The 10824-nt window shown below is 37.7% G+C and overlaps 2 protein-coding genes across 3 annotated transcripts; one reads left to right on the top strand and one right to left on the bottom strand.

Moving 5' to 3' along the window:
- The first annotated feature begins 1783 nt into the window (after positions 1-1783).
- Positions 1784-5077, top strand: LOC144642645 (uncharacterized). The gene is made up of 3 exons (XM_078501665.1): positions 1784-1911; positions 3311-3458; positions 4661-5077. The coding sequence occupies exons 1-3, from the start codon at positions 1854-1856 to the stop codon at positions 4983-4985; spliced, it is 531 nt and encodes a 176-aa protein (XP_078357791.1). The 5' UTR covers positions 1784-1853; the 3' UTR covers positions 4986-5077.
- Positions 5078-5230: 153 nt separating this feature from the next.
- Positions 5231-10766, bottom strand: LOC144642643 (QRFP-like peptide receptor). 2 transcript variants are annotated; one of them, XM_078501661.1, is made up of 3 exons: positions 10636-10766; positions 7375-7460; positions 5231-6783 (listed from the first exon to the last, which is right to left on the bottom strand). In XM_078501661.1, the coding sequence occupies exons 2-3, from the start codon at positions 7400-7402 to the stop codon at positions 5792-5794; spliced, it is 1020 nt and encodes a 339-aa protein (XP_078357787.1). In that variant the 5' UTR covers positions 7403-7460; positions 10636-10766; the 3' UTR covers positions 5231-5791. The 2 variants fall into 2 exon arrangements, with proteins under 2 accessions (XP_078357787.1, XP_078357788.1); XM_078501662.1 differs by lacking the exon at positions 10636-10766 and adding an exon at positions 8978-9093.
- Positions 10767-10824: the final 58 nt, after the last annotated feature.

Here is a 10824-nt window from a genome sequence, read left to right as displayed (position 1 = left end):
GGGTCGGGCTCACAATAAATTCATCCAAAACCAAGGAGATGAGGATTCGGTCGCCAGCAAACGTTGGTGACATCAGTTGTGTAGGAGAGGTCCTAGAGCGGGTAAAGGTCTTCACATATCTCGGTAGCCTTATAACCACCACTGGTGGCACTGAGTAAGATGTTGAGGCTAGATGAAGGAAGGCACAGTTTGCATCAGGGCCGTAACCAAAGCTTTGCCATGGACGAGGCAAAGTCTTGCTAGTGGGTTCTGGGGGCATATGCATGCCCTCCAGAAAGTTTTGAAATCTAAAAGCTATGAAACTCTTTTATAGACATTTTTATGAGGTATTTCTTGTGAAAAATCAATCTTTTTCAACGTGGGATTATTTTCCCAACTAAAGATATTTTGTGTTTAATTTTGGGTAAAACTTTGGACGCGGCAAGTGCCTCGTCTTGCCTCTTGTTAGTTACGGCTCTGTGCATTCTCCATTTTAAGAACAATATGGAGTTCAAAGTTCATTTCACTGGGGACAAAGATTAGGATCTTTAATTCCAACGAGAAGTCTGTCCTCAGAGACTTGGAGACTGACACAGAAGATCATCACCCAACTCCAGACCTTTACTAACCGCAGCCTGCGGTACAACTTGGGAGTGTGGTGGCCAAGGAAGCTCTCAAACGAGGAGTTGTGGCAGCGTGCCAGGAAAAAAAGAAGATCGAAGTAACCACCAAGAAGCATCACGAGCACAATGTGTCCGCAACAATGTGTCCTCGTAGGCAGCAGTAACTTTTAATTACAAAATGGGAAAGGGTTCCCAAAAGGGTTGAGGATTATAGCGGAGTTCCCAGCGGCCCGAAGGGCCGCAGAGCAAAGCCCCATACCCATAGAAAATTAACAGACCCATGCTTTTGATTTTCATGGTCATCATGGTTAGCGGCATGGTCCGCGGGCGCGTGCGCCCTAGCGACGACGACGTCGCCCCAACATGGCGGCCATCTGGCGGCCATACTCCAGAAATAGCTTTTAGGTTATGGTTAACGTCAGCTTACATCTTTGATATTAGACATCCATGTCATGGTCAACTGACAGCTGTCAAGACAAGGTAGCCGCTGACCAGTGTCACATGTCCATATCGCGGGCTCACATATAGAACTCATCGAGGTCGATTGTTTTTTTGACGTTTACCGCTGACCAAGTAATGGGTTACATTGGATCGCAGGCTCATGGCTTTCTGTTAACGTTTACAAAAAGGGCGAGGTAAATAACCGGGGAGCTCCGCTTTTAGGCTTGGCTAAATCTATTTAATAATAAAATGCATTAGGCTCATTTAATTTTATTTAGGTTTTAAACAAACCATGAAAATATTTACCCAGCTTAATTAACATTTGCAATTAACTTTTCTAAAAGGCACAATTGCTTGATAGGCCATACCAGGTTTAAACGAAACCTTAATTTAAAAATCACACAATTTTATACTAAAAAATCGTAGCCTCTTTAAGATTTTATCTGCTTTCTAATTTCATCGGAAGATTTGTTTCTTTGAAAAACAAAATGACCCAATCAATCCAACAAGAAAAACGGATCATGTGAATGAAAATTATTCTGTAATTCCAATTTAAAAAATCGTTGCTTGCATTGGGATAACATAATATATTTTCAAACATTTTTGGGTAAAATCGATTTTTTTTTCCCTTAAGAGTTAGCATCATATATTGTGACCTTGAGTGGTATGAAAATATTTCCTTTCTTTTAATTAAAATCGCCAATAAAAGTAAATTAAACATTTTCTTTAAGAACGATTCAGCTGTCCATTCTGCTCTATTCGGCGAAACAGGCTCCGCACACTAACAGACCAAATTGATCAGAAAGAAACATGCTTTTACCTTTGGTTCTGCTTGGAGTGATAGTTCCGACTTTTACACACCAACTTAGTGAGTATTTAGTTATATAGTTTTCGAGTAATCAAGACTGTTAGGCGCACATCTCAGCATTTATTGTTCCACACGCAAAACAGCACTCCACAATTTTTTTTCGCGCAATTATAAAACTATTGACGGAAAACATATTACAAAAGAACATAAAGAAACGCATTTTAACTTTAAATCAATCCGACATATCCTTTAAATAATTTAACTCAGGTGCATGCATTTAAGGCAGAGTTATCAGTACCAACTGAATTCCAAACATTTAAGACCACTTGGGCGGGTGGCTGTCTATTGTATTGACCCTAATCGATTCCAAATCGGCATTAAATGTGATTTTGTTGTGCAAAAAATCTCTGTCAATTGACGAACTGATACAACAATGGGCTCCTGACAACTACCATTCTAAAATAACTATATTTGCAGCAAAAAGTAGAACCTTAATACTGTACTCAATCGACGAAATCTCTCAATTGCAAAAGCAACGTTCCTTTGCCACGTAATGACTTATATCTGTTGGACAAGAAAGTTTAATTCCGGGTCGCTACGAAACTCGACAACAGATCATTTATTTCAGAGCACCTAAAAGAGTACTGCTCTCTAGCTTTGTCTAAAACTGCAATATAAAGCAGGAAATATAGAATAAAGATGTTCGTAAACGCCGACCCAATTCCAATTGTAAATCATGGGTCGCTGCACTTTGAAGCCTTTGAATCCTCATATTTTCGGAACCTATTAAACGAAAACGATAGTGTATCCGGGAATATTTTGGGCTTGAGCTAAAACGGTAAATTTTTGGGAACGTGTCTTTAAGAACAGAACCTGCGTTTATAGAACTTCAAAATTTGATGGATGGCTTAGTAAACATAGAAATATCCTTCTTAAAGAATTAATTAAACTTGACGTTTATCATTTGCGATGATGCGCCCTGCATCCTTGTTCCTCGACAAAGTCTTTTAGATCGTGATCTATTGACATCAGCCAGTGTTATCTACACCAGTTTGATTCTCAATGGAACATTTTCCCAACATTTTTCGGTTGCGTCTCGGAATAGTCACTCGTATTTAAGCCCTATATGCATGCCGAGTTAGGAACGGTCTGGTAATGCGCGCCAATATGGTTTGTGATCTTTACCTATCGTTTTAATTTTCACAACATTTCAAAAAAATTTCGGATCGGCTGAAAAAGTTGATCAAACATAAACTGTTTTATTTCAATAAAAAACGAAAAATTAACAACTAAAAATGATCAATCGCAATGCAGAATACGTCCTTAGTTTTCAAATGATTTTTAAATTTAGGTGTGTTTTCAAGCTTCTCCTAACGTTAAACATGCACACCACAGACAAAATACTGTGCCACATTGCATGCAAATGGCCCAGTTAATAACCTATTTTATTGTTGTCAAGGTAACAAGACGTTCGAATGGTCTCAGTTGAACCTGAGGCAAGTGTGTTTTGAGTGTGCTGGTGACCGTTATGGAGCCATACCTAACTTCCTCTCCGAGCCCCGCTTAGTGGCGGCCATGAAATTGATGTACAAAGAAGGAGCGATCAGGTAGGTTGAGACTGTTATTCCATGCGTTAGAAGACCAGAGAGTGTAAGGGATAAGGCGGGATTTCCACTGTCGCGCGAATTTTAATGCCTTTACGTGTAATAACATTAGGCCTACTCTGGGACCCAAAATCGCCCAAAATCGCCCAAAGTCGCTTTAAGTATAGATATTTTTGGTAACAATGCTTTATGGTGTACCATGATGATTCCCATGTACATGTATACTACAACTGTACTTAGGTCGGTCACCTAAAATTGCCTAAAAGGTCACCTATAATTGCCTAAAGTCGCTCAAAATCGCCTTAAATCGCCCTAAATCGCCCGTAATTTTGGACAAAATAAGTTAAAATCGCCTAAAATCGCCTTAAGTCGCCCAAAGTTACGGCGACTTTGGGTCCCAGAGTAGGCCTAACATTGAGAAAACTTATGAACGGCTTGTGTTTGCCGAAAAAGTTTAATTCCATAGATTTTCTCGGTTTATTTTACGCACGTAAAGTCAGGAAAATTCACGCTCCTTAACTTATTGTACGTAAAAAACCGCGATAGTGGAAATTCATCTTTAACTTAGGTTCCAAAAACAGGCGAGATTAATTGCACACATTTTCAAACAGCAAGGTGTATAAAGTTGAAATCATTGTGGTCATTTCTCTTTAAATACTAGTCGTTATTTGATTGAAACCAGCTAATAATATCTGAACAACACCGCCTTAAAGGCGGCCCGCTACGTCACGGGGATGTTGCAGATTTTTAGTCTTAATTGTGCTGGAGTTAGCGGTAGGCAACTTAACCCATAAAAAACACTACCTTTGATCATCTTTAGGAAGATACAACCTTCATTTCCGGATAGAAATCCGCAGCCAAAGACGCTTATTAACAGTATCAGTGCTTTTATATGGCAATAAAAATAATAAAACTGGACCATTATTTTAGGTTTCCAGCGACACAAATACAAATATTGACTGTTCAAAAATCTGGTAAAACCCGTGGCAAAGCCCCTTTAAGCATGAAAATAATAACATATTTTTGTCTCTCCCCCTCCTAGTGAGGACCCTGAGTTCGTGTACACCACCAAATCATCCTCAAGAATTTCTCCGTTTAGTCGACAAAGAATGACCGACCCCTTATCCAGACCTTCTTTAATAAACAGTGACTACTTCCAACATAACGAAGTAAACGCGCATATATTGACTGTCCTCTGATTTCAGATGCACGCAAAACAAAGCCTACAACAGCCGCTGGGGATGTCACTCCGGCAGCAAGATCCCCCTGAACATCATCATCACAGACCAGAAAAACCAGATTATCTACCCGAGGAGCGAGTACATCAAGGACTGGAACACGCTGTGGTATGCGATGCCTGGAGTGGACGAGTCCTATTCAAATGAGCTTGTGTTTTCTAACTTGGGCGTTCCTTTTTACCTGGAGAAACATCGCGAGCTGCGAATCTGGTGCGGTGAAGATCTAAAGAACAAGAACGACCATGATAATCAGGGCCGAGTCTGCGTTGATGTTTTCATCAAATACTATTAATCATGATATAGCACTCTCGAGAGGTTATTTGTGTAGTTGCTAACTGAACGTAGAGCTCAATAAAGGATATAGTGAAATCCTTTACACTTAAACATTTGTAGTTTTCTTTGTTTTAAACTAAGTTGGTAAGAAAAACTGATAGAACCAAATTGACAAATGCTGTTTTCGAAAGCTGCTGAAATATTCAAAGTTTTCGATTGTTTGTTAAATATTAACAAACAGAGTAAGCCTGTATCTCACTGGAATCTCTTGTTTTATTTGTTCGTTTAAAACACTTCAACTATTGATTTATAGGAAATGAGGCATTGTCATTAACTACTGGCTACTGTTCTGAATGCTGATATTTTTCCCTTGTTCCAAGAGGCAGTGTGACCTAAATACAGCAATTCACTCGGCAGTTTAAGGATCGTAAGTGCACGTAAGTGCAACGGATCTATTTAGAGCTACAACACCAGATGGAATTGTTAATAAGGTCAAATGACAGATACCTCCATCAAGAGATGAGCGCGCGGAAAGAGTCATATTTTTATTCGGGCTTTCATGATTATGGTCAATAAATCTATTTTTTGTACTTAGTATTGACCTTTTTATGCAGGGTCACGCGTTCATCATCCCTTCTTTTAACTGTCAAAACTTATAAACTATAGTTGTTTTATCATTATTAATATAATCATCATCAGCAGCAGCAGTACCATCGTCATCGTCATTATCTTCATCATCCTTGTCTTCGTCATCATGGTCATCATCATCATCATCATCATCATCATCATCATCTTCATCGTCATCATCTCAGAATGGCACCAGTTTTACGATATAGTTTCTTTAGTATTCTTGCGCAACGGAACGGCATTTTTTTGCAGGCGATTTGCAAATATTTCTCGAAATGCCTTTCGATACGATCCACCAAGAAACGCTACCAGAAGCGGGTTGATTGCGCTGTGTGAGTGACAAGCCCAGAATGACAGAAGGATGACCACGTGAGGCAGGACCTCGTCGTACCAGAAGTATGTCATCAGATGTATGACGTGTGCAGGAAGCCAACACAGTGCAAACGCGATGACGAGTATGATTAGCATCTTGACAGTTTTCCTGTTATGGACTTCCCTCCTTTGAACTGACGTACTTGAGCGAATGCCTGGCCTTTTGTGCTTCCAAAGCCTTCGGCAAACAAATGTATACAACGTTGCAATGAACAGCAAAGGGATTACGTAGAGAAGTACTAAAACGAGGCAAAAATAAATCTGCAGGGTGTACATGTACTCGTACTTTACTGTGCAATAACTGTTTCCATCTGGAATCGGCACGCTTCCGTACACGACCAGATAAGGGCTCATAAGAACGAAAGAACTGCACCAAATGAAGGAATAGCTTATTTTCGAATTTTTAATAAAAGTGCGGCGTTTGAAAGGAAGCACAATGCAAAAGAAGCGATCGACTGCGATTAAGGCGTGGGTGAGAATCGAAGCAGCGATTGACAAGGCCAGCAAATATTGCATGATTTTGCACGTGACATTGCCGATTATCCCAGATATCCAAATGTTCTGTAGAAACAAGTACATGACGCAGTAAGGCATGGCGAAGAACGTTATCATCAAGTCGGCCACTGCCATGTTAGCCACCAAGAGATTTGTGGTTGTCCTCAGATAAGATGTTTTGAAAGTGACGTAAATCAACAGTAGGTTTCCAATCAGCGAGATGATGAAGATGATGACGTAGGCAAGCGTCATTCCAATCTGAAGATTCAGGGGAATTCGAATTTGTAAAAGGCCGCTGTGGTCTCCAGCACTTCCATTAGAACCTTGTTAAACAAAGAAAAGAGTCAAATGTCTTTAGTTAACAAAATTAGTAATGACTAAATATCAACCAACATTTATCATCGAAGCCCTTTAACAAAGAATTATCGCATTTCTGCTTTTCGCTGTTACGCCACGAAAAGGTAAAATCAAAACCATTGAATAAAAGAAGTTAAGAATTTGAAACGGTAAAAAGGAATTACAAATAATCTTCTTGTCTCACATCTGTGCGATATTCTGTACTCGAGATATCCGTCAAAATGTTCCAACCAAGTTTATAGAGTTCAGTATGAAAACACCAAATTAATTTTGTGTCCCGCGGAGGAACACAAATATGGCGGCCGGAAATCAAATGAAAACATCTGGACTTTGCTTTTGCTATTAAAACGACCATTTCTTCCTCATCATAAACTAGTAAACATTCATACAAACACTTCTCTTAAAAGTCACAGGACGGTGACTAGTCAACGATGGTGTAGCAAATTAAATTCACAGGTTAGCAATAGACCTGTATGGCTACCTTTTTGTTATTTTTATTTTATAGTTTCTTGGACATATTACTGTCAGGTTTTTCTTTTCATTAACATTAGACTTACCATTATAAAGCGTTTCAAACTCGCCCATCGCTATCACGTTTCTTGCAAGATCTGCGGGCAAGGAGCGTAAACAATGGGTTGAATTCCTGTTGAGGGTATAAACAATTTAATTAGTAATTTACTTTGTATCTGGAATCACTTTCAGAAAGTATATTTTCCAGTTGCTTTACCTGCAAATTTGAGAAAGTGACAAATTATCAAATGCATCTATGCTAGAATCAAAGTTATCTGTGATTATCTTTTTATCATGTTGTTTCAGTGTCAATGTTCGTCCATATATGTTCGACAAATTGCTGTATTTTAAGCATCTTTTGCTCTTATACAAAGATTTTATACATGCCAGCCTTCTTTATACGGTTATTTCAGTTCAGTTAGGCAGTTAAAAGCAGGTGAAATGTTTTCTTTTTTCGCAACAACGTATTTTCGTTTAGTTTACTACGTATTTTAGTCTATTTTAGCGTCCTCTATATTGTATTCCAATGGGTCCTACGAACTTATCCTGTTTATCTGTAGAAATGATTTTATGGCTGAATTCAGTTTAAACTGAGCTTTTAATTTGGTGCGGTGTTTGGTGCATTGTTATCTCAGCGTTTTAAAAGCTTTTTTATTTACTTGATAATAAATTAGTTTACGTTTCGTGAATTTAACGACGAATTGAACTTTCAGACGGGTCCCAGTTCTTTCCTTTATATGAAAAAGTAATTTAGCTGAATCCCCCGCTTCCGTTTTGCAATCTCATCGAAAAGTAGCCGGCTCGCTTAATTAAAACAAGAAAAATGAAAAGGCGTAAATTTTATCCAAAGATCAGTTGCTAAAAAAATAAGAATGTTATTAAATTTGTTTTTGACACGTAATTAGAATTACTATAAATGTATAAATGTTAATAACATTACGTCAAAACTGATCGATCAGTATTATACAAAATTAACCTTGCGTCAAAGGTAAAAGGTTGTGTTTTTAAATAAATATTTGCGGCTTTCCGCAAATTTTCTCCCCACCGCCAACAAAAAAACTCCGGCCCGAGACACGGAACGCAGCATCACAAAGGAAATTTTTTCATCATCTAAATTTCATATTAAAAAACTGCCGACTTAGTGAAATTGGACGAGCGAATGTAGGTTTTTGTATGACTACATCATGAATGCGCATCCGAATCTAAATATGAAAACGTCAAACGATTTCGTTTCAATCTTACAATGTCCTTCTTTATGATCGCAATGTATAATCGGAAAATAAGGAAAAATGGTCCGCAAAATGCCATTAAAAGATTGCTAGACGTTCAGTGAAATTAGATCATGGATGCGCATCCGAATCTTAATATGGCAACGTCAAGTAATTTCGTTTCAATCTAAAAATGCTGTTATTCTTTTTTCGTGATCATATATTCGGAAACAAAGAAAATTACTCAAAGCTAAATTCCTTCTTGAAAAAAAAAAAAAACTCGAAAGCATATAGTCAAAAAACGCTAGTAAATATCAATACGATTGTATTAATTTTGATATTTGTTTTTGTGATCAAAAATTTAAGCGTGTACGTGGCAATTTTACTGTAAGAGAATGAAATGGAAATTGTAAGACAAGAATTATCAAGTGCTATACACTACCTTCAATTTCACAAAATCGGCTTTTCGAAGTTGCTCTGTTCAGAATGTTCGTCCTACTGGCGAAAACACTGACGCAGCGCACGACACAGCAAGTAAGCTTAGTGCGTTGAACAACACCGCCCTTCTGGCAAATTTGAAAAGCGGTACGCGTATTTTATGGATTGAGAGAGAATAATTGGTTGGTTATGTACACAAAAGGTGCTTTTTGTTGGTGCCAAAAGGTGCCATTTAGCTCCGGCGATTCATAAGATGAGACACTAGCGTGCATAGAACCTCAAGCTATCAAAATATCCTCCAAAGAAATCATCGGATGCGACAAAACACTGCGAGATCGATAAAACACATAGGGCGAAAAAAGGTGGGATTACAAAGGATTTTGGAGATTATAATTTAATGGAACTTGTGAAGTTGTGTGTTTGCAAATACGGGTTAAGACAAAAGAAACACCCATGAAAAGACAGCTTTGTGTATGCAGCTACTAAAAACCATATTGTTTCATTTTTCAGGAAGAAAATTAATTGACATTTATTTACTTTTTGATTTACTGATGTCATGAATGTTGACAATCTTGGGGTTATGTTTAGAATATATATTTCCCCACAGCCAATTCGATATAAAAAAAAAACACTTGAAAAATAAAGTTAAAATTAGATTTCTGACGTCGAAAACACGGACTCAAATGAAATATTTCTGTGGGCGGAAAATGCAGAGTTCTTCAACTGACCTAATGCATCAGAATCAAATTTGAAAAAAGATAAAAAGCGCTCAGAAGCAAGTAAAAAGAAACAAAATAAGCCAGCCGGTTTGGTGAATTTTTATAACAGAAGATCCGTTAAATTATCATTTTGCCAAATCTTTTTAATTTGTTTAATTTTGGCCTATCTGAGTTGCTGCAACTTCAAAGTTAATTGTATTTTTATATTGTCGTCCATTCGACTTATCGATCGAAAGCTAAATCATTTTTTTTTGGAATTAGCAGACCATTTTTTAGTATTTAATGTATTTTTTTTTGTAGTTATCTGTGTATTTACTTAAAAAAATCATGTTTGACGTTTTAGCGGAGAGATAACATGAAACCTTTTCAAAAATTAACTTAAAAATCCCGCTAAGATGCGAAACTTAAAGACGGCATAAAAGATTAAATGCGCTCGCTATTTTTCAGCTTACGAAATGAAATAAGGATTAAAGGATATTCTACAAACACTATGGTTAACAAATGTAAATTATCAGCTACAGGGAAATTAAATGGCTTTGATTGGGAAAGATCAAACTCGATTAATTACACAGGTTCGAAAAATCGTTTTTCATCCACTGAAGCTAGCGTTTTAATAACAGGTTTTACTAATCAAGGACGATTAACGCCCCAACTTATTCGTAAGAATTAAATTTGGGATCTATTATGTTTTCAATTTTTAAGGATCAAATCAGAATTTTCGTTACTTTTGATCATGAATCTGAACTGAACCTAAAGAAGAAAGTTTGTATAATAGATCCGAGCATTCTTTGGACATCAAGAATCTCGCTCCAAATTTCTTGATTTTACGAACTGTAACGAGAATTTCAAATATCTGAAAGCCATCTTTGACATCTTTGCAGAAATTATGGGAACTTTATATCTGATTTAAAATTTGCGCTGCTTCCATCTAAACCTGACTTACTTGCTGACTCAATCCTCTTCGCTTCGGCTGAAGCATAGGACTTCCACTGCAGCCTTCCATCGGAGCCGCTTTTTTGCTGTCTTTCCCTTGCTCTAATGACATTCCCAAGACCTCATATTCTTAGCGCCATCATCATCACCGTTATCATCACCGCCGTCATCGTCCACGTCATCATCATCATCATCTTCA

Source organism: Oculina patagonica, chromosome 2 (assembly GCF_052425735.1).
Source record: "Oculina patagonica isolate OP01 chromosome 2, crgOcupat, whole genome shotgun sequence".
Lineage (NCBI taxonomy): Eukaryota > Metazoa > Cnidaria > Anthozoa > Scleractinia > Oculinidae > Oculina > Oculina patagonica.
The sequence above is the reverse complement of the archived record's forward strand: the minus strand, read 5'-3'. Positions and strand labels throughout refer to the sequence as shown.